The sequence below is a fragment of the Stegostoma tigrinum genome, chromosome 20 (assembly GCF_030684315.1).
Source record: "Stegostoma tigrinum isolate sSteTig4 chromosome 20, sSteTig4.hap1, whole genome shotgun sequence".
Taxonomy (NCBI): domain Eukaryota; kingdom Metazoa; phylum Chordata; class Chondrichthyes; order Orectolobiformes; family Stegostomatidae; genus Stegostoma; species Stegostoma tigrinum.
In genome coordinates, this window is record NC_081373.1 from 16,027,756 (window position 1) to 16,051,514 (window position 23,759).

At 44.3% G+C, this 23,759-nt stretch overlaps 1 protein-coding gene across 1 annotated transcript in view; it reads left to right on the top strand.

Moving 5' to 3' along the window:
* The window catches only part of LOC125461936 (collagen alpha-1(XVII) chain-like), an 83,314-nt gene that overhangs the window by 20,372 nt on the left and 39,183 nt on the right, over positions 1 to 23,759 (top strand). Inside the window, exons 10-26 of the mRNA XM_048551319.2 lie at positions 3,001 to 3,036; positions 4,145 to 4,192; positions 5,835 to 5,978; positions 6,380 to 6,547; positions 7,499 to 7,567; positions 9,540 to 9,620; positions 10,268 to 10,336; positions 10,820 to 10,972; positions 12,986 to 13,066; positions 13,424 to 13,465; positions 14,575 to 14,718; positions 15,939 to 16,142; positions 19,128 to 19,148; positions 20,112 to 20,129; positions 20,508 to 20,534; positions 22,781 to 22,843; positions 23,002 to 23,070. Of these exons, the coding sequence (XP_048407276.2) occupies positions 3,001 to 3,036; positions 4,145 to 4,192; positions 5,835 to 5,978; positions 6,380 to 6,547; positions 7,499 to 7,567; positions 9,540 to 9,620; positions 10,268 to 10,336; positions 10,820 to 10,972; positions 12,986 to 13,066; positions 13,424 to 13,465; positions 14,575 to 14,718; positions 15,939 to 16,142; positions 19,128 to 19,148; positions 20,112 to 20,129; positions 20,508 to 20,534; positions 22,781 to 22,843; positions 23,002 to 23,070 (1,437 nt within the window). The remainder of the gene's footprint in view (positions 1 to 3,000; positions 3,037 to 4,144; positions 4,193 to 5,834; positions 5,979 to 6,379; positions 6,548 to 7,498; positions 7,568 to 9,539; positions 9,621 to 10,267; positions 10,337 to 10,819; positions 10,973 to 12,985; positions 13,067 to 13,423; positions 13,466 to 14,574; positions 14,719 to 15,938; positions 16,143 to 19,127; positions 19,149 to 20,111; positions 20,130 to 20,507; positions 20,535 to 22,780; positions 22,844 to 23,001; positions 23,071 to 23,759) is intronic.

Here is a 23,759-nt window from a genome sequence, read left to right on the forward strand (position 1 = left end):
TATCACTGACAGCCACGGGTGAAGTGCTGGAAATCCAGAGGTTGGTTAGTGTGGTACTATTATTTAAGAAAGGCTGTCACAAAAAGATAGGGAACTGTAGACCGGTGAACTTACGCCAATGGTGGGTAAGTTGTTGCAGGGGATCCTGAGGGACAGGATTTACATGCACTTGGAAAGGCAAGGACTGCTTAGTAATAGTCAACATGGTGTTGTGCATGGGAGATTGTGTCTCACTAACTTAATTGAGTATTTTGAAGAGGTGAGAAAATTGATGAAGGCAGAGAAGTAGACAGTATCTGCATGGATTTAAGCAAAGCATTTGACAAGGTTCTGCATGGTAGACTGGTTACGAAAATTACAACACATGGGATTCAGGGGAACTATCTATTTGGACACAAAAATGGCTTGAAGGTAGGAGACAGATAGTGGTGCTAGTGGGTTGCTTTTTGGACTGGAGGCCCAAGACCAGTGATGTGCCACAAGGATTGGTGTTGGGTCCATGGTTTTTCATCATTTATGCATTTGATTTGGATGTGAATATAGGAGGTATGGTTAGTAAGTTTGCAAATGACACCAAAATAGGTCATGTTGTGCACTATGAAGAAGATTATCTCCGAGAACAATGAGATCTTGATTAGTTGGAACATAGGGCCAAGGAGTGGCAGATGGAGTTTAGTCTAAATCAAGGTTCCCCATGACAGGCTGATGGAAAAAATGAAGTCACATGAGGTCCAGGATGTGCTAGCTAGATGGATAAAAAACTGGCGAGGCAACAGGAGACAGAGAGTAGTAGCAGAAGGGAGTTTCTCAAATTGAAGACCTGTGACTAGTGGTGTTCCTCAGGGATCTGTGCTAGGACCACTGTTGTTTGTGATATACGTAAATGATTTGGAGGAAGGTGTAGGAGGCCTGATCAGCAAGTTTGCAGATGACACTAAGATTGGTGGAGTAACAGATAGTGAAGGGGACTGTCAGAGATTACGGCGGAATATAGATAGACTGGAGAGTTGGGCAGATAAATGGCAGGTGGAGTTCAATCTGGGCAAATGCGAGGTGATGCATTTTGGAAGATCTAATTCAAGGGCAAACTATACAGTAAATGGAAAAGTCCTAAGAAAAATTGATGAACAGAGAGATCTGGGTGTTCAGGTCCATCGTTCCCTGAAGGTGGTAACGCAGGTCAATGGGGTGGTCAAGAAGGTATATGGCATGCTTTCCTTCATTGGACGGGGTATTGAGTACAAGAGTTAGCAGGTCATGTTACAGTTGTATAAGACTTTGGTTTGGCCACATTTAGAGTACTGTGTACAGTTCAGGTCGCCACGTTACCAAAAGGATGTGGACGCTTTGGACAGGGTGCAGAGGAGGTTCACCAGGATGTTGCCTGGTATGGAGGGTGCTAGCTATGAAGAGAGGTTGAGTAGATTATGATTATTTTCATTAGAAAGACGGAGATTGAGGGGGGACCTGATTGAGGTCTACAAAACCATGAGGGGTATAGACAGGGTGGATAGCAAGAAGCTTTTTCCCAGAGTGGGGGACTCAATTACGAGGGATCATGAGTTCAAAGTGAGAGGAGGAAAGTTTAATGGAGGTATGCGTGGAAAGTTCTTTACACAGAGGGTGGTGGGTGCCTGGAACGTATTGCCAGTGGAGGTGATAGACGCAGACACGCTAGCGTCTTTTAAGATATATCTGAACAGGTTCATGGATGGGCAGGGAGCAAATGGACACAGACCCTTAGAAAATAGATGACAGGTTAGACAGAGGATCTCGATTGGCGCAGGCTTGGAGGCTGAAGGGCCTGTTCTTGTGCTGTAATTTTCCTTGTTCTTGGTTCTAAATAAAATGTGAAGTAATGCATTTTGGTAAGGCAACCTGGAGCTTATACAATCAATGCTAGGGCCCTACGGAATGTTGCCAAGCAAAAAGACCTAGGGGTGAATGTGCATAGTTGCTTGAAAGTGGAGACACATGTAGACAGGGTGGTGAAAAAGGCATTTGGTCTGCTTGCCTTCATTAGTCAGAACATTGAGTATAGGAGTTGGGACGTCATGTTAAGGCTGTACAGGACATTGGTGAGGCCACTTTTAGAATACTGTGTACAATTCCAGTCACCCTTCTGTAGGAAGGATGTTGTTAAACTTCAGAGGGTGCAGAAAAGATTTACAAGGAAGTTACCAGGACTGGAGGATTTGAGCTATACGGAGAGGCTGAATAAGCTGGGCCATTTTCCCTGGAACGCTGGAGGCTGAGGGGTGACCTTATAGAGGTTTATAAAATCATGAGGGGCAGGGACAGGATGAATAACCAAGGTCTTTTCCCTGGGGTGGGGGAGTCCAAAACTAGAGGGCATAATTTTAAGGTGAGAGGGAAAAGATCTAAAAGGGCCCTGAGGGGTAACATTTTCATTCAGAGGGTGGTGCTTGTATGGAATGAGCTGCTAAAGAAAGTGGTGGAAGCTGGTACAGTTGCAATATTTAAAAGTCATCTGGATGGGTACATGAATAGGAAGGGGTTAGAGCGATATGGGCCAAATGCTGGCAAATGAGACGAGGTCAGATTGGGATATCTGGTCAGTGCAGATAAGTTGGACCAAAAGATCTGTTTCCATGTTGTATAACTCGAGGTCTACAGTACTTTCTTTCTTATTAGACTAGATACATTCTGCTGAAGGAATTTCTCCAGAACAGTCTCTAGAAACTCTTACCTTTTTCTACCCCTTAGTATTCGCTCATTTAATTTGGAAAACTAATTCCCCCATTGTAACCACTTTATAAATTTTGCACCTCAGTAGTTTCCTTCCTTTTTGTTTCTCTACATTCTTCCCAATAGTTAGCGGCATATATTCAACACAAACCAAATTAATTGTGCTTCTTTGCTCCTTCGCTTTAGCCAAATTGATTCAGTCCTTGTCCTTTTTGAGAAATCCTCTTTCCAAGGCATCTGTTGTGATCTGCAATGCTCAATACTAATTGATGGCTTATTGCTTATTCTCAGGTACCTCAAACACTAGAGGGAGGAGTCAGAGTCGAGGTAAGATAGCATCTACCCTGTTCGATACTGTGTCCATTGTGTTCTTTAGTCGAAAAAGGCATCATTATGGTTCTCACAGCAGCAGTTTGTCTATGTCTCTGACACAGGTTTCAGGCGTGAATGTTAGCTGCAGCTTGACTGCATACGGCATCTCTGACTTGCTCAGTGGATCACCCCCTCGCCTCAAACAAGATGGCTTGGGATTAAGCTTCACTTCTGAGTCTAAACACAGGCTAACACTTACGGTTGCGTTCTGAAGAAGCCCAGCATAGTAAGGGTTCAGCACTGAGGGAGTGCCGCACTGTCAGAGGGTCAGTACTGAGGGAGTGCCGCACTGTCAGCGGGTCAGTACTGAGGGAGTGCCGCACTGTCAGAGGATCAGTACTGAGGGAGTGGCCCACTGTCAGGGGATCAGTACTGAGGGAGTGCCGCACTGTCAGAGGGTCAGTACTGAGGGAGTGCCGCAATGCCAGAGAAGCAGCACTGAGAGAGTGCCACACTGTCAAACAGTCAGTACTGAGGGAGTGCAACACCGTCAGATGGTCAGTTCTGAGGGAGTGCTACACTGTCAGAGGGTCAATGCTGAGGAGGTGCTGCACTAGAGAGTCATATTAGAAGGTCGGTACTGAGGAAATGGTGTGCAGTCTCCCTGTTCAGCTGATTTTTTAAAATCTTGTGGCATTATTTCAGAGCAGACGGTGATGTTATACCTAAGGTAGGAAATGAAGGCTACTGCTGGAGTCTCGTGATTACACATTTACAAACTTTTATCAACAAAGACACTCATTACAGATCTACAACTCCAATCCAATCTTGACAGTTTTGATCAGTTAAAACCCATCTGAATCAATGTGGAATAATAAAATAAACCTTATTACTAGAATACAAAAATCACACAATTATAGAGTCTCTTGAGAATAATTCTCCTGCTGATTGTGTTCCATGTTAGAAGTAGTGTATAAATATAAAGTGGAAACACCGAGATGTGAGAATTGAAACTGCCCTATCTGTAATGATGGATGCTGTATAGGGTGAGTGAGGGGCAATATAAACAGCTAAGACTTTACTATCTGCTTTCACTGCGTAATTGGAGCTCCTTGTGTTTCAGAGAGTGCAATCCGGGCCCGGCTGCAGAGTGCTTCACCATCCGGACGATGTAAGTACCACTTCCATCTGTCGGTGAAGACTGGGGAGTGTGGGGTGTAGGGTGACAGTGCTTGGACCCAACCTCCCAGCCTTTATTGTACTGATTCTGGCTACTCCATTACTGTGTATGAACCGCATCCGTGGGAGTAGGTGAACTGGGGTTCACACTGGGAGTGTAGGAAACTGGAGGATTGTGGGACTTGCAAAGTCATACACTCAGGATGGTTTTATAGACCAGGCTTGTATTCACCTGACCAATCAAGGTATATGTGACAATTAAAGTAATTTAACAGGGTCAGTGGAATTTCTCTGCTGGGTGGGGTGTTTCAGAACAAGGGGGTCAGATCCTTAAAACCTGAGCCAGGCCATTCGGGAAGAGGATGTCAGGAAGTTCTTCCTTGCATAGCGGGGAGTAGAAATCTGGAAATTTCTGCCCTGAAAAGCGAGGCTGGGGTTCACTGGGGAAATCAAATCTCACATGTACATATCTCTGTGGTGTAAGGGAGGGCTAACAGTTACTGAAACGACATGGGCTGGTGGAGGCAAGGTACAGGTCACAATCTAATTGGAAGCTGCGATAGGCTGAAGGGATCCGAATGTATCCTCCTTGTTCTGGTGTTCTGAGGATGAAACATGTGACGAGAAAATACCCCCTCCCTCATTACATTCCCTCCCCCAACCCTCTAAACTGGAACTGCCAACAACCTGTGAGTGACAAGCTGCTGCCTCATTGGCAGAATGTGGGATCCAGCTAAAGGGAGATGGAATGGTCAAAGCATCCTGTGTCTGCAAATTATTTTTTCCCCTTTATTCATTCACAGGATGAGAGCATCACTGGCCAGGCAGCATTTATTACCCATCCCTGATTCCCCAGAGGGTAGTTAAGAGTCAACCACATTTCTGTGAGCCTGGAGTAAGGATGGCAGTTTCCTTCCCTCAAGGGCATTCGTGAACCAGATGGGTTTTTCCGACAATTGACAACAGATTCATGGTCATCATTAGATTGTTAATTCCAGATATTTATTGAATTCAAATTCCACCATCTGCCATGGCAGGATTTAAACCCAGGTCCCCATGACATTATCTGGGTCTCTGGATTAACAGTCCAGCAATGATACCACTAGGCCATCGCCTCCCCTACGTCTATGTGTTTATCTGTGTGTGCTTGTTCATTTGTGTGTACATACACACTCTTTGTTCACAATGGGTGTATGTGTTTGTCTGTCACCGTGTCCGTCTGCGTGTGCTTGTCTGTGTGTGCATGCGTGTGTGTGTGTGTGTGTGTGTGTGTGTGTGTGTGTGTGTGTGTGTGTGTGTGTGCACGCGCATGTCTGCCTGTGTGCATCTTTAGTGAGTGCATGCACGTTTGTACATATATTTTGGTGTGTGTGTATAAGTCTGCAACTCTCCGATACTGAACAGGCTCCCTTCAATACGTTTCCTGCCACCACCTCCAATTCCAGGATAAATAGTTGTCTGCTCCTCACATTCTGATTTGTCACATTCTAGTAGAGAATGGATTTTTACTAGTTCATGTGTCAGGAGATGATGAGCTCACACCTCTAACATGGGTAGGTTCCCTCCAGATCAGGGTGTTGCACCCGGGGTGGTTCCCAGGCTCTGACCTTGACCTGTTCTGTTGCTGTACCCAGGGACAGAGCTGGATGATGTGAAACGGTTATTGAAAGGCAGCCGATCGGCCAGCATCAGTCCACCTCGCACAGCCACAAACACCCTGCCATATCCCAAAAAGGCTGTTGTGGAAACTAAGATGGTGAGCGCGAGTTCACAGTCAGGTAAGGGAGTGTCTCGACTGAAATTGATGCATGTTTATTCTAACTTTCCTGTTTTTAATCCCAAAATGAGCCTGAGCTGTTTGGATTGTTTCAATGAAGTCTATGATCTCTTTTTATTTCTTGCCAAATGCACCACCCCATACTTATCTATATTGAGAAAATATGCACACAAACACAAAAATGCCTGAATCTCTCCATCTCCATTTCCTTCTCAGTTCCTTCCGTTCCCAGTCAATCTCTTTCATTCTCTCCCTTTTTCCCTGTCTCTCTCTCTCTCTGCCTCTCTGTTCCTTTGCTTCTTTCCCCTTTCTATCCATTCTTGACAGCTTCTACCTCTCCTTCTGACTAGCGCATTTATAAAGCACAGGCCTTGTGATGATTGTTCCTTCCTACTTCCCCAGTGTCTGGGAGATATGATACTGCTATCCTGAATGCTGCTTTACCCGCCTACATCTGGACTACGCCTGTACCAGCCGGTGGCTCCGGAATCGGAGTGACGGAGTATCGGAATAACCTGTCTTCGGCTGGGGGACACATGTTCAATACAGTAGGATCCACTTCCCTAACAGGTAGGTACCAAACCTCAACAAGACAGATCAGCACCTCTCACTCTCCAGGATCCCTGCTCAGGAACTGTATCTACAGGAATCGTATACCCAGCAATACACAATATACTGTTATACCCAGTATCAGACTGCTGTTATATAACGTGCAGTTCATACCCAATAGCACACAGTGTGTTATTGTAGAATATAGACTATTATTCCAATTACACACTTAGAATACTATATAAATACATATTCACTCAGTTACACCCAGTAACAGTGTTATTCCATAATACAGACCGTGTTATACCCAGTAACAGTTTATTACTAGATAATATTTACTGTGTTATACCTAGTGACATGCAGTGTTTTGTTATATAATGCCAATAACACACTGTACCATTTAATATCTCACACTACTGAAGGAACTGTTGGAGATCAGAAACAACAACAGAAATTGCTGGAAAAGCTCAGTATCTGGATGGCAGCAGCTGTAGAGAGAAATCAGAGTTTGGATTCAGAGACTCTTGCTCAGACCTGCTGAGCACTGGGTCACTGGATCTGAAACATTAGCTCTGATTTCTCCCCACTGGTGCTGCCAGGCCTGCTGAGCTTTTCCAGAAAATTCTGTTCTTGTTATATATACACCACTGTTTGGTGTTTAGAAGTTGCCCAGTTTCTGGCGGTTACTTTGCAGCTGCAGCTCTGAATGGAGTTGAGCATTTCAAGGTTTCAGTGTGCTACGCTGTCCGACTTAACCAATGCCACCACCCTGAGAGAGAGAGAGTTCTCTCAGTGACAGAATATAATGAATTTCAACAGAAACTGATTTTGGAATTCTTGGTGATTCTGTATGAGTATTCTGGCTGCTGTATGAGTGGATTTCAGTGGCTTGGTTCTACGTACTATCTCTCTGAGACTAGTTTGACTTAATCTCTATTGATTCTCAAATTTAAATTATTTCATTTTTCACAGTAAATGAAATCCAGAATAACAAAGCTACAAGCCCAGTGACAGGGACTGTGGGAATGACCACTTCAACAGGTCAGTTGATTGACTAACTGATTTAACACAGATGAATCAATACCCCGACCTTTGGATAAATATCATATAAAGCTCTGGAAATCTCTGGTTAGACTCCACCTGCAGTCCAGCATTCTGTTCTGTGCTCCTCACATTTGTTGAGAATTTAGTGGAATGGCCAAGCAAAAATTCACCAAAACTATATTTGGACTTAAAGGATTAAATTAAGAGGAAAAACATGCCCTTGAATACCAAGGATTAACAGGTGTTCGAACTGAACTGTTTAAGGTGATTTTTAAGATGATACAGTTTAGATACATAGAAAAATAATGGCTTCTGGTGGGAATGGGGTTGGCTGTGTTGCCAGAAATGAATACTCAAACCTTTTAGTCAGATAGTCTTTCTTCATGTGACAGACAAGTTCGCATCGACTGATGAAATCAGAATCCAAAATATTCTACATTGTTTGGGGAACTTGTACTAAAATGGCTGGGGAATAACAAATCACATTAGAGCCAGGCCATTGAAGGGTGATGTTAAGGGGCATTCCTTCCTGCAACTCCCATTTAAAATGACAATGAGGAGAAATCTTATCTCTGAGAGAATTGTTAGCCTGTTGGACCCTATTGCCCAGAGAGGGGTGAAGATTGGGTCATTGCACAGTTCTAAGATGAAAAGGTTTCTTCTCCTGAAATGATGCAGGATGAGCAGAAATTTCAGGCAAATAATTTTTGGGGAGACTGAAGCCATTGTCCACCATCCCTATCACAAAGCCTTTTGCCTTGTTACTGGCTCAAACACTCTCCCAAGCTGGGTCAGAATTGGGCAATTTGTATGTTATATATTCCATTGGGCCCTGAGCCAAGTTCTGTTCACATGTCCACTCCACAATCCAAGACTGCATGGCTCCCTTTCCATCATATTTCCTGTCTCTGTTCCTGTCTCTGCACCTGACTCAATTCATCTGCTCCTGAAACCTCATCTTCGTCACTCTTTGTCACTTTTAGACTAGCTATTGCACTGCTGTCCTCCTGTCAGTCACGCTCTGTAAACTTCAGCATATCCTGAATTCTACCCCCTTTCGTCATAATTTACCAAAATCCAGTTCCTTTACTACTGTCTGTATTTATGGACGTGCATTGGCTCTGTATCTGACAACACCTCTATTTTAAAATTCTCTCCATGGTCTCACTATTTAAGTTCACCCACGTCAACAACCCTGTCAGCTCTCTTCGCTCTTGCAATTCTGGCCTACTCTGCAATTTGCTTCGTTCCACCATTGGCAGCCATGCCTTCAGCTGCCTGGGCTCCCACACTCTGAAATTCCCTCCCTAGCCTCTCTGTCTTTCTAAGCATATTTCTGAAAACTGGCCACTTTGACCAAGCTTTTGGGCTCCTGTCTCAATATTTGCAAATCTATCTCAGTTTAAAATCATGTCTGTCTGCACCCCTGTGAACAATCTTCTGTTAAAGGCTCTTGCTTTATTTGGGGAAGACTGGATCAGGGAAGCTGGGAGTGAAGGTCAGGGATTTAGGCAGAGATCCTCCTCCCTGGCAGAGTACTCACATGCACTTGGCTGCCCAGCCATCGCTCCTCACAGTAGAGGACAGTGCACAGGCGCGGTACAGGATTGTTTGCAGAATATGCAGTTGAGTGCTGGCTGTGGACATACATAGAACATAGAACAGTAGATCAGTACAGCACAGTGCAGTACACTAGGTTGTCAGCTTCATACTCACTGAGCTTTTTGACCAGGCAGCTCCAGAAATATGTGTCAGGCCTCAAATCCTATAATATAACTTTAAAAGCAAAACAAAGATAAGGTTTCTGGTAGCTGCAATGATATGGCATGCAAGCTCGTGTTCCTGCAAATGTGTGGGCATTGTGCTACTGATGGTCATCTTCACAATAAGTGCAGCTATCTCCAATCACTGCTAACTCTATTCCCATCCTGCTCTCACTCTTCTGTGTTATCTTCTGTATTGTTGACAGTTCAAGGGGTTCAGAACAATCTAACAGCCGCATCCAGTTTGGTCCCTAGTCCAACACAGACCCAGACTAACTCCAACTCAGGTGAGTAACGCAACAGTGTCCTCTTCACATCTCAGTGTATTGTTAACAGGATTAGAGTCCAGCGGAGAAATGGGTGAACCAGAAATTAGGGCAAGTGGGGTAAAAAGGGATAACTAGGAACTGGGGTAAGTGGGTAACAGCACAGCCCTGGAAGCTTTAAAGAAGAACATAATTATGTTGGAAGGAGTTCAGAGGAGATTCACTAGACTATACCTGGAATGTTGTGTGTTGTCAAATGAGAGAAAGTTGGACAGTCTAGGCTTATACCAACCTAAGTTTACTGCAGAAAGTCATAACTTGGTTGAAACATATTAGACCATGAAGAGTATTGACCAGTTAGATACAGAGTCAGCACCTTTAGGAACTGTATCCCAGTGGGAGTCAGTCCTTTCAGGGCATTGTATCCCAGTGAGAGTCAGCTCCTTCAGGGACTGTTTTTCAATGACAGTATGTTCAGGAACTGTATCCCAATGAGAGTCAGCACCTTTGGGAATTGAGATATGTGGCACTTAGAGGAGGAATTTAGTTGGTGAATAAATGTGCTATTAGCTCTAAGTTTTGATATATTCACTTGTTCTGATTGTGTTTATTTCATTCCCTCCTCGGTTCCCTAATGGATGTCTCTGCTCCTTCCACTGTTCCTCCAGTACTGGCAGTGCAGAAAAACCTTGTTTTGAATTCCAGTGGTGTTACCACAGGCCAGACGAGCTCCACAGGTCAGTGAGTGATCCAGCAGACTGATATCCCCAAAAATCCCACCACACTGATACCCTGGCAATCCAGGCATTTCCAGCATGCTGCTCCTCCGTGCACAATTTAAAGGGAATGTTACATGATTATTTCTCTTCTCATTTATTCATTCTAGCCTCATTCATTCTGGTTCTACCCTTTAATCAAAATGACATTTGCTGATTTCCGTGTTGAGATTTTTGGAATCAGATTGTTTGGGATTTTGGGAATGAGATGTGTTGAGAATTTTGGGATCAAGATGTATTTGAGGATTTTGGTGATGGGATATGTTGGGGATTTTGGGATCAGAATGTTGAGGATTTTGGAATTGGGAATGTATTTTGGGATTGGTATGTGTCAGGGATCTCAGGATCAGGATTGTGCTGGGGATTTTGGGACTGGGGTGTATCAGGAATTTCAGGGCCGAAGTTGGAATTGGGAGTCACTCTTTGCAATGTTTCTCTTCATAGTAGGGACAACAGGCACTGATGACATTTTACAGAAAGACTACAAGTTTTTGCTGCTGGAGAAGGAAAACACTCCTCCTAAAAAGGACACAGAGCTTCTGATCATGACCAAGGACAGCGGCAAACTCTTCACTGCATCTCCTGCCAGCTTCACTGGTAACATTCAAAACTGCTCACTAAACAAGAGACCGGTGCGTGCGTGGAATGCACTGTCAGCAGTGGTAGTGCATTCCATTACATTAGGGATACTTAAGCGACTCTTGCATAGGCACATGGATGATATTAAAATGTAAGTTATGCAGGATAGTTTGTTCTTAGAGTAGGATATGGCACGGTGGCTCAGTGGTTAGCACAGCCGCCTCACAGCGCCAGGGACCCGGGTTCGATTCCCACCTCGGGCAACTGTCTGTGTGGAGTTTGCACATTCTCCCCGTGTCTGTGTGGGATTCCTCCGGGAGCTCCGGTTTCCTCCCACAGTCTAAAGATGTGCAGGTTAGGTGGATTGGCCATGCTAAATTGCTGGTAGTGTTCAGGGGTGTGTGAGTTATAGGGGGATGGGTCTGGGTGGGATGCTTCAAGGGGCGGTGTGGACTTGTTGGACCGAAGGGCCCATTTCCACACTGTAGGGAATCTAATCTAATCTAATCTAAAGACAATAGGTTGGAACAACATTGTGGGCTGGAGGGCCTGTACTGTGCTGCACTGTTCTATGTTTTAATTCCCGAAGTGACCTAGCTAGACATGGCTCCCAACTCATGTCCAGCTCAAAACCCAGTTCTAACCTGACTGTATTCACACCAACACTGCACCCATCCCCACGCACAACCCAACTGTGGGATTACATTGCCACAGTCTTCAGTCTTGCCAAAACTGACCCCAGTGTGTCTCCTCAACCTGGATGTGATGCTGTCACATTCGAACAGCACTTGACAGCCCTCCCAGGAAAATAATTAGGTAGTGTTATTTGTATCCAGGTTCAAAAACAGCCTTATAGCTAGAGGGATCTTGGAGCTCTTATCTCTGGGTATTAAATGCTAAACAAGACAGCAAAGGGAAAGCTTCAAAGGAGCTTAATGCCTTGTACATGGAAGGGGTAACAAATGGTGAGTGTTCCTGTAGCTGACATCTGGCAAAGATCCTACCCATTGGAGGCTCTGGGAACCTGAGCAAGTATCAGGAGGAGAGAGAACGCTTTATTAAACTGGCCGAATTCACAGTGACCATCCCACTCAGTACTGAGAAATGAAAATTCCAAACCATCTCACCTCTTAATATTCACACTGGATGAAAATCCTTGTAATTCCAACTGGATTGAATTGTTTCCATTGGAATACTATGGGATAGTGATGAACTAATTGGGCAGAATATTAGGAAGAGGAAATTAGGTTTTAGACACAGAAAAATATCGGCTGAACGAAAAATAGACAAGGAAGTGGGAAGTGCAGATTCCTATCAAAGTCATCACCACAATTATGTGGCCTAATGGTGCATCCCTTTGCATATTACCCCCTTCACTCTCTTTAACCATTGCCTCCATCACTCCTCTTACCTTCTCAGCGGCCCCTGTCCTCCCATCATTACTTGTATCGCCCTCACCCAGTACCTCCATCAACACTATACCTCCTCCATGCCATTGTCCCCTCTACCACCCTCACGATGTATCCCTTTGTCTCCTGCAATCCCCAACTCCTCATCAAATACCCCCATCACTCAAAGTACCTCCATCGCACCACCATTTTCCCCTCTCTCTTCTCAGAATCCACAATAAACCCCTCACACCCTTACATCTCCATCATCCTGCTTTCATCAGCTTCTCTTTCCTTTTTAACACTTTCACCCCCACGACCCCCCTCCCCCAGCACCTTAGCACCCTTCGGTCCTTTTGTTCCCTTGGCTGTTCTCTCCTGAACACTTTCCACTCTTGTACACTGCCTCATCGTCCACCCCTCCACACCCTTCACCTGCTGCATATCTCACTCATCATGACTCTCATGTCCCCTGTGCCCCTCGCACCTTCTGTGCACCACACAGCATCTCCACCCCTTGTTCATTCTGTGGGCAGAGGGAAATTATGCCACTCGTGGACTGGGTAACGTTAATGTAAGGGGTAGGGGGCGGATCTGGTGTGAAGCTTGGCTGGTTAATTTGATTCCAGTTTGTCTCTCACAGCATCAACCACAGATGATGGTTTGAAGAAAGAGCAGATAGTGATGAGCAGTGCTGCATCGGGGCTCAAGGCTCATACAAACGGTGAGCAGTGGATAAGACAGACTGTACATAGTCATTCAATTCCTGAGTTTCACTGGAGTAATGCCTGAGATCCCATGTTTCCATGGCTTTACTTCATATAGCAATAACATTTTGGAATTTAATCATAGTTTAACTCTGAATATTAATTAAAACTTTGTTATTTTTTGCTGTGGCTGTCTGATACTCACTCTCTCTCTCTCTATCTAGCTTTGTAATGCTTTATCTTTCCATCTGATTTTGTCTTTCCAACTGAGGTCTCTGACACTCTCTAGCTAATTCTCCGTCCACGCCTGTCTTGCTTTCTCTATCTAATACTGTTGTCTGTTCACTGATGAATAAGTGTTTCTATTTGTCCAGGAGGTCTGAAGATGGCAACTAAGGACAAGGCAACGTATGCAGGTCAGTGAAAACACCCAGTTGTTCTATGTCCACATTGCCTGACAAGCCCAAACATTGAGCTGAGATTCAGCAATCATTCAAAGCACAGAAGTTGTGATTGTAAAGAACTCTAAGGTTCTCGAACATAGAACATAGATGTTCTGTTCATGATTGAAGCACAAGACAGTGCAATTCAGGTCTTCAGGCATGTCTTATATCTTTAAAAGAGCTTCTCATTGAGTTCTATGCCCAGCTGCTTTCTCCTCACCACCCTGTATTTCATTAGAACATACGAACATAAGAAATAGGAGTAGGCCATCTGACATGTTGAGCCTGCTCGGCCATTCACTAAGATCGTATTGATCTTTTTGTGGACTCAGCTTTACTTGCCCTCCCACTCACCATAACCCTCAATTCCTTTACTGTTCAAAAATCTGTCTATCTTTACCCTAATACATTCAACAAGGCAGCCTCAACCATTTCACTGGGCAGGGAATTACACAGATTCACAACCCTTCTCCAATTCTCTTTGGAAAGTTTCTATTGAATCTGTTTCCACAGATCTTTTTAGATAATACAATCCTCATCACGACAACGTGCAAAAAGAAATCTCATTTTGCCCTTTGGTTCCTCTGTCAATCTGTGCCTGCCTTTTACCGATGCTCCTGCCACAGGCAACAGTTATATTCCATCAAAACTATTCCTGATTTTGAATGCCTCAATTAAACCTCCATTAACCTTCTCTGCTGCAAGGAGAGCAATCCCAGCTTCTCCAATCCCTCCATATGGACTGAAGTCTCTCATTCCTGGTGCCAATCTGTCTCCAAGGCCTTCACATCCTTTCTAAAGTGTGACGTTTTATGTATTTTCACTGCAATGTCTTCACAGTTGCATTAGGCCATCATTGAGTTTGGTGATTGATCATGATCTACGATGGTGAAGCAAGTTTGAAAAGGTGCATGGCATCTTCAAGTCCCTGTGTTCCAATTTATTCAGTGCCTCCTCTTTCTAAAGCCCAGAATCACCCTGTACATCAGACGCAACGCTAGACCCCAGGAAACTGCTCGCTCACCTGCCAGCTTGCTGGTAGTATTGATAATTGCTCATGTTTTCTGTGCCTCTCTTTGCAGAGATCCGGTCGAGTGAGGAGAATGTGGGCTCCTTGCCTTCCTGGTGCTCCTGCTGTCGTTGCTGCACCTGGTGGAAGTGGCTGCTGGGACTGCTCTTGGCCTGGTTACTGCTCCTTGGCCTCCTACTCGGCCTCATTGCACTGGGTAAGAATTGGGGGAAAGGGAGAGAGGGGTGCTGCAGGGACCAAGAAGGGTTTGGGCAGGGTCAGAGAGCATAGGGCAGGGGGTGAGAGCAGGGAGTGGAGGCTGGAGAAATTTCATCACCCAGAGAGGGAGCGAGCTTGAGGAAGTTTCTCCACACAGAAAATCACTTAGGCCAAAGCATAGTTTCAAGCAGGAGTTAGATATACTTCACAGGACTGAAGAATCTGAACCAGGGGCAGGGTGCTGAGTTGGATCATCAGACCTGATCATAATTCAGACCAGAATTGAAGGGCCGAATAGCCTGCATCTGTTCCTATTTCCTATGATTCTAAGGCGGCTCACCCTAGGGAACTATGGTCGGGCAAGTAATTATAGCTTAGGCATTGATGACCACTTCCAGAAGATGTGACACAAATCGGAGGATTGAAGAATTTTGGCTGGACCTTTTCTTGATTAGTTAGGTATGGGTGAAGTACCTATGTTGATGTGATCCTGAGGGGGTTTAGGGTTAATAATAAGCTGCTGGCTGAAGCAACCATCAATACGGAACTGACTGCAGAAAATGAAGGCAGCTGAGGTGGCCATCTGTGGAAGGTCAGGGACCTTGAAAGTTTTCTACCCCTGCACTTCTTCAGTTGGTCCCTGGGCCTGCAGTTTTCCAAACGGAAATAACAGGGTTTAGGGGAAGGGAAAATGTGAGTTAATTCTCCTGCACAGATCTAATTAGAATGCAGGGGAGAATCCAACATTTGTGTACTGATTTTGAGAAAATGGATGATGGCCTAGAGGAGAGGGGGATGCATGAGGTTCGGGGGCGTAGTGCAGGGGAAGAGCCCACTTTGTTTTGAGTGTGAGCTGGTCACCAGCTTACCAACTCCAGTTGAATGCAACGCTGGGCTTTCATTGCTTGTTCCATTGCTCCAATAGCCACAACCTGGTGAAATAGACCCTGTTCTTGAACTCCTTATAATTATTGGAGAGAAGTATTGAAGACAAGCATAGTTACCCCAGGGATTTTACTCCTTTGCCTTCATGCTAAAATGCTCTGTGGATTGATCTCCAATTCTTGGAGGGTCCAGGCCAGTCCTGGAGTCATGGGAACCACGCCCCACCCCCATCTGGGATCATTTTTGTCTTGACTCTAAATGTTCCATTTGAGCCCTGATTGGCAGTATGATTGCCATAGAGACCTTTGACCCATTGTGACTCTATTTCTGCAGCGGAAGAGGTGAAGAAGCTGAAAAACCGTGTCAGCGAACTGGAATCAAGACCAACATTTGGGAAGCTTCATTCTGACCCTGCTAATATCCCGAAGGAAGAATGGGATAGACAGCTGGGTGCGGCAGCTGGTGGCTCAGAAATGAACATTGAACGTAACATATGGACCCGGATAAAAAACAAATTAGAGACCCCAGAATATCAAGGTGAGAGCACAGAGTCCAGGGAAAATGGCCAAAGCACTTGGTGTTGGGAACATTGTTAAATGCAGTGAGATTTTCCCATGATTGATGTTTAGAAACAAGATTATTCCATTTGAACTCAGCAGAAAATCTCTACTTCTGCCTCACCTCCTCCCCATATGCTTCCACCCCACCTCCATATTCCTCAATTCCACCTTTTCCCCAAATCCTTCAATCCCTCCTCCTCCCCGTTTCCCTCAATCTCATCAAACCTGTTGTGAAAAGGACAAGGATGGATCTGAAATCAAAGTTCTAAATTGGGAGTAAGCCAGTTTCTTTATACGATGAGATATGATTTGGCCAGAGTCCACTGGGAGCAGATATGTTTAGCTAAATCTGTGTCAGAGCATTGGGATACATTCGAGAAGGAAATAGGAAGAGTACCGGACCAATATGTTCCAATAAAGATAAAGGGTGGACTAACCATTCCACTAAACTCTGGATATCAGGGGATAATGATTGGCTAAAGAGAAAAGGAGAGGCTTGTGTCACATACCAAGGACTCAAAACAGCAGAAGACCTAGAAGGGTAGAGAATGTGTAAGGGGAGCTTAAAAAGCAAAAAAAGGAGAGAAAATGGGGGACATGACAGGTAAAATAAAGGACAATCCTGAGTTATTTTACAAATACATTAAGGGAAAGAGTAGGGTCCATTAAGGACCGCAGCAGCAATTTGTGCATGGATGCAAAGACCATATGTGTGGTTTTAAATGAACACTTTGTGATGATGTGGGTCTAGAAGTCAGCGAGGAGGATAGATATATGCAAAGAAATGAGCATAGACTCAGAGTAGGTTCTGAGTGGTCTGCAGACTAGAAACCAGATAAGTCTTCAGGGCTGGATGAACTATATCTTAGTTTTTGAGTGAGGCAAGGGAGGAAATTGCAGGGGCACTGCCAATAATTTTCAATTCCTCTCCAGCCACAGGGGAGGTGCCAGAGGACTGGAAGACAATTTGGTACCATGATTCAAGAAAGGAAGAAGGGATAAACTGGGAAACTGCAGGCCTGTCAGTCTAACACAATGGTGGGGAAACTATTGGAAACAATTCTGAGAATTAATCCGCACTTGGAGAGGCAGGAGTTAGTGTGGTTTCGTTAGGGGCAAGTCATGTCTGATCAACTCAATTGAAATTTTTGATCAAGTGTCCAAATATGTCGGTCAGGGCAAAGCATTTGATGTGGTATTTTTGGACTTATGCAAAACTTGTTATAAGGTCCTGCCTGGGATACAGACAGCAACGTTAAGAGCCAATGGGTTCCAAGGAAATCTGGGGCAAATTGGATCCAGAATTGGATGGGTGGCAGGATGCAGAGGGTGATGGCCAAGGAGTGTTTGTGTGTCTGGAAGCCAATGTCCAGTTGATTTCCACAGGGAGCAGTGTTGGAGTTGTTGCTCTTTATGATATATACAAATTATTTAGATTTGTATGTAGGAGGGTTGAGCAGTAGATTTGCACATGATATGAAATTTAGTGTAAATAGTGAAGAGGATGGCCTCAGATTACAGGAGAATACAGACGGGTTGATCAGTGGCAAATGGAATTCAATCCGGATTAGTGTGAGATAATGCAGTTGGGCAGGTCAAACAAGGCCAGGGAATAGATAATGATCAGTTAACACCAAGGACCAGAGATACTTCAGTGCGCATGTCCACCAGTCCCTTAGTATAGCAGCACAGGTTGATAAAATGATTGCGAAGGTATATCGGATACTTGCCTTTATTATTGGACACACAGAGTTTAAGAGCAGAGAGGTTTATGCTGGAACTGCGTAAAATTCTAGTTAGGACACAACTGCAGTATTATATGCAGTTGTGGTCACCACATCATTGGAAGGCTATGGTTGCACTGGAGATGGTGCATGGAGATTCACCAAAATGTCACCTGGGCTAGAGAATTTTAGTTATGAAGAGAGATTGAATAGGGGTCATTTTCCTTGGGGCAGAGGTGACTGAGAGAGGGGACATGATTGAAATGTATAAAATTATGAAAGGCATAGACAGAGTAGACAAGAAGGAACTTCTCCCCTTAGTGTTGGGATCAGGGACTGGAGGGTATAGAGTTAGGGTAAGGGGCAGGAGGTTTGGAGGGATGTGAGGAAAATGTTTTCATCCAGAGGATGGTGAGAATCTGGAACTTGGTGACTGTAAGGGTAGTAAATACAGAAACCATCATAACATTTAAGAAGTATTTAGATGTGCATTTATGGTGCCGAGACATACAAAGCCAGGGTCCAAGTGCTAGAACATGGGATTGGAATAGGTGGTTGTTTTTGACTGGCACCGACTTGATGGGCTGAAGGGCCTTTTGTGCTGTTGACCTCTATGGCTTCCTCCAATCCCTCAATCCCACTTCCCTCATATCCCCCAGTCCCACCTCCTTCATATCTCCAATCCCACCTTCTCCATTTCCCATGGGAGCAGCGATGTACTGATAACGTATGTGGATTAGTCAAAGCCCACGTTAATGCTCTGAAGAAGTGGGTTCAAACCCCACCTCTGCAGTTGGTTAATTACTAAATCTAGAGTATAAAAACTATTCTCTGCAACAATGATCAAGCAATTGCTGTTGATTGTTATAAAAGCCGTCTGGCTCACCAATATCCCTCAGTGTATGAAATCTGCCATCCTTATCTAGCTTGGCGTCCATGGGACTCCAAACCCTCTGCAAAATAACTGGCTCTCAAACTGCCCTCTGAAATGGTCGGGTAAGCCACACAATTCAAAGGCAATTAGGTAAGGGTAGAAAATGTTGGCCTCACCAGCAACACCCACATCTCATGAAAGAATAAGAGAGAAATGATCTTCAACACTCAGTCATTTGTTAAATGTTACTGAAGACTCTGGTTTAGAAATTATTTTTAAGTAGCAGTTACTAGCTGGGAAGTAGTAATATTAACTTACCTTCATGTTCCTGGCCAATGCTGATTCTCATTATCTCTCCTTACAGATTCGGTGAGAGGGCGACAGGGTGAGTACCTGATACAACAGAGCTTTGGCTGTATTTGGAGTGAATCTTTCCAGCCCCTTGCTGATTTGCTGGGAGATGAATTTGGGAAGAGGGTGGTAGTACTGGGAAAATAAGGGAAGCAGCTTGGATGGCTCTCTGATGCACCTCTCCGTTTAGGACATTTTCCGCGGATGGTCAGGGACCTGGATCAGGTCCCTGCACCATGGAGTTGGGAAGTCGAGGTATAAAATTGCAGACTAAATTAGATTATTTTATTTTGGCAAGGTCAACATTCTGTGACCAGCAGCAGAGGCCCGACCATATAAGAGATGGTCATTGCCGTGGAGACAGCTCCTTTGGGCAGCCCAGGAGGCCATTGAAGCATAAGGCTGTGTATTCTAAAGAGGAGGCTGAGGTCAAGAGAATCCTTGTTGGCAGATGAAACAATTCCCCAGAGGATTCGCCCTCCTTGGATGGACCAAGTGGCTGTGGTCCTGATTGTTTTACCTTTTAAAGAACCTTCCCCAGGTGGAGCCCCATGTTGAAGTACCTACATGGTCCCAATGAGTGTCAGCATTGGCCACCTGTACCCGTGGAGCTGGTGAGGCTTCAGAACTGACTGGCCTGGTACCATTAAGAGACAGTCCACCTCTTTAATAGGACAGAGCAGAGGTGACTAGTTAGGAGATACGTTATCAGTAAGTGCGAACCTGAAACCTGCATTTTCTCCCCATTTTGGTTCTCTGAAGCTTGTCAGGCTGTGAACTTCTAAGTCATAGATACCTCTGTCAGAGACCCAGCACAAGTATTTGGGCTTGAATGGGCTCTCTGTGTAATGCAAGTCTATGTAATGTCAATGTGTTCCTTTAGCTGTCTCTGCCCATAGTACAACGACAATTCTGTGTTCTGTTCCCTGACCCCATTCCCTTTTGTTAGTGATTCTAACAAATATTCTTAATTTATTTTCTATTGCCTTTTGAACAGGTCCTCCAGGGGTTAAAGGTAAGCCAGAAAGCTTCCTTCAAATTTACTTTTTAATTTTTTACTCTATTACCCATTTATCACTTTATCACTTTGGCTACTCTCATCTCCCTTCTTTCATTTCTCTCTCCCTGTATCCAACTCTCTCTCTCGGCCCCATTTTGATCTCTCTCTGTGTCTCATGCTGCTTTTATCTCTCTCTCTGCTTCTGAGTCTCTCCCTTGCTCTGTCTCTCTTGTTCTTTCTGCCTTTCTCTCTCTCTCTCTCTCTCTCTGTCTCTGTGTTTCACATTTAGGTCTGACTTCCTCATCTCCACCATTTCTTCCTTGCTGTGGTCTGTCCTGTCTCTGAAATTTTGTTAGCACTTCCATTAACCTGTTCCTGTTATTTTATTTACAGGTGATCAAGGATTTCCCGGAATGCCAGGTAACTTTAATTTGTGTCACAGCGATGTATATTCTTTGCATTATTCTATCAGACTGAGGTTTGTTCATAAGAACAGAGAAGTCTCAAAAATAATAAATGGCCAATTGGCCCCATTCTTTTCAGAAATTAACTCCACTCAGCTCCTTCCCTTATCTCTCAATTGTACATGAGACCACAAATCTCAAACTTCTCACTTGGAGGCAGTCCCCTCAGATTTTGCCTCTGGTTATTTTGCTAATCATTATCACATCTGTGTCCTCTGCTCACTGACTCTCCTGTCAGTGGAATAAGTTTGTCTTTGTCTATTCCATCTGGGCCCCTCATGGTTTTGAACATTGCGATGAAATCTCCCTTCTCTGCCCTAAGGAGAACAAGCTCAGTGTCTCCACATGAGTTGAACTCCCTCATCCCTGATACCAGTCTAGTAAATCTCCTCTTCACCTTCTCCCAGCCCTTGACATTGTTCCTATCTGCACACAGTCCTTCAGCCGGGGCTGAAGCAGGTTCGGCATCACACCCTCATTTTTGTACTGTGTGCTGTTTCAGAAAGTTACGAATCATATAGAGTTTCAGTATCATGGGAACAGATTCTCTAATTCTTTTTCTCTTTGTGGGATAAGATCGGTGTAAACATGGTTTGTTGATAGAAATATCAGGGTAAGGCTGAGAAATAGTAAAACATGAAATCCAAGAGGCGTATGTTGCAGAATTTACATCCCCTGTGACTCCAGTTCTTATTGGTCTGTCAGCCTCCCTGCCATCAGCTCCTATTTGCTCAGTGGGCTCAGGGACACAGCTTTTTACAATCTCTATTAATGTCTGAGGGCAAGAAACAGAGTAATATATCCAGGATTTCTGACCAGATATCCACCTAAGTAGGAATGGGGGGGGGGGACACAGGCAGACTATGCGAACAGGTAACAAGATGGTTGATGGAACATAATGTGAAGAAGTTTGAAGTTTTTCATTTTGATAGGAAATATCATAAAAGAGCAGAATGCAGTGGGTGTGTTCATCCAAGGAACACTGAAAGCTAATATGCAGGTACTGCAAGCAATTAGAAGGGCAGATGACTTGTTGAACTCTATGTAAGGGATTAGGATATAGGAATAAAAAAAAGTCTTACTGCAGTTATGTAGGGGTTTAGTGAGACCACATCAGAATACAGTGTGTAGGTTTAGCCTACACACTTAAGGAAAGATGTCCTTTTCTTTGAGGCAGTGAAGCAAAGTTGCCTGGAATGATGGTTTGTTCTGTGATGAGATGCTGAATAAATTGAGTCAACATTCTCTGGAGTTCAGAAGAATGATCAGTGATCCCACTGTCAGATTCTGAAGGGCTTTCACAGGGTCAACACTGAAATGTTGTCTCCCTCGGATAATCTAAAAGAAGGGCACAGGTCTCAGTCCCAAAATGATCAGTTCCTTATTCTCAGAAGGGGAGAATATCTTCGCTCAAAGCTTGTGAGCCTTTGGGACTCGTTATCCAGAGGCTGTGGATGCTCCATCATCAAATAGATTTAAGGCTGGAATAGATGGATTTTTGGTCTCAGGAAATATGGGAAATTGGGAGCGAGTGGCAAAGTGGAAAAGAAGCCCAAGATGAGTCATGATCATATTTAGTGACGAAGAAGGCTCAAGGAGCCTATTGGTCTAATTCTGGTCCTATTTGTAATGTTGTGGAGTTATAGATTCATACAGCACAGAAACAGACTCTTTGGTCCAACCTTGCCATGACATTCACAATCCCAAACAAAACTAGTCCCACCTGTCTGCACTTGGCCCATATCCCTCCAAATATTCCCTTCTCTAAATAACTTATAAACATTGTAACTGTACACACATCCAGACATCCAGCACTTCTCCTGGAAGTTCATTCCACACACAAACCACTTCCTGTGCAAAAAAAAATTGCCTCTCATGTCTTTTTAAAATCTTTCTCCTCTCATCTTAAAAATATGCCACCTAGTCTTAAAATCCCCCACCCTAGGGAAAAGTCACCCACCATTCACCTTATCTATATCCCACATGATTTTGTAAACCTCTATAAGGTCACCTCTCAATATCAATCTCTCATGCTCCACTGAAAAAAGCCCCAACCTATCCTGCCTCTCCTTATCACTCAAACTCTCTTTTCTTATGACCCCATTATAGGCCAGCAATGAGAAACTTTAACAGATGTTCTGTGTATGAATTGTAAAATAATGAGAGACTCATGTGTCTATTAATTTTAATATTTCTCTACAGGTCCAATGGGTCCTCATGGAGCCCCTGGACATGACGGTCAAAGAGGACCGAAAGGCGACACGGGTAAGAGCCAGTTATTGATTACAGCATCATAGGGCTGGAGGGGTTATTGACAATGGGGAAACAGGGGAAATGTATTGATGAATGGCAAACAGGGGCCAGTACTGACAAATGTTAGAACAGGACCAATGATCAATGATTTGTTTCTTGTTCAATTTCAGGTGAACGTGGAGAGAAAGGGACGAAGGGAGCTTCAGGTGATTCTGGGTCAATTACGAAAGGAGAGCGAGGTAGGAAGATATTTCGGCTGAGGTTGAATAATAATTTGCTTTGGTGCTAAATTCTTTGAGCCCATGGCTAAGAATACAGTTCAGTTTGTTACTGGGTCACAGAAGGATGTCAGGTTTCAGACTGTCAGATTGAACTGTGTTGTTTGAGCCAGGTCACTACAGTTAGAGGAACAGGAAATAGGCTGACTGGGCTCCCCATGCCTAAATCATACTATCACTGTCAGAGCTGGCAGTCCTCTCTACTGTCTTCTATTTGTTGGTGCAGAGCCAGAATGCTATAGGGAATTGTTTTGGAAGTGTGTGACTATGGCCTCTGTCGTTGACCCTGCCAGGGCTTGTGCGGTCATTGGGCAATTCCTTGGTTCACACCATTGCCATATTTCATGAGGTAACTAGCCCTAAGGTGTCAAGAAATCTGCAGTAACTTGACAGTTTCAGGTGACTTACTGTCTTCCTGACAGTATTACACATGAAGGATGTGGAGCAGAACATTTGTATTTTGAGAATGAGCCAAGAAAGGAATATGCATTTCCTGCCTTCCATTAATCCATTCCTTTCGAATTCCCAAACCTCCTGATCCACTGGATTCCAATGACCTTGACTATTTCCTTTGTTGTTGAAGGTCAAAACTTAGGATGTCATGTGATTCTATTCTGTATCGTTATTTGTGCTCAGTATAAAAAGAAATG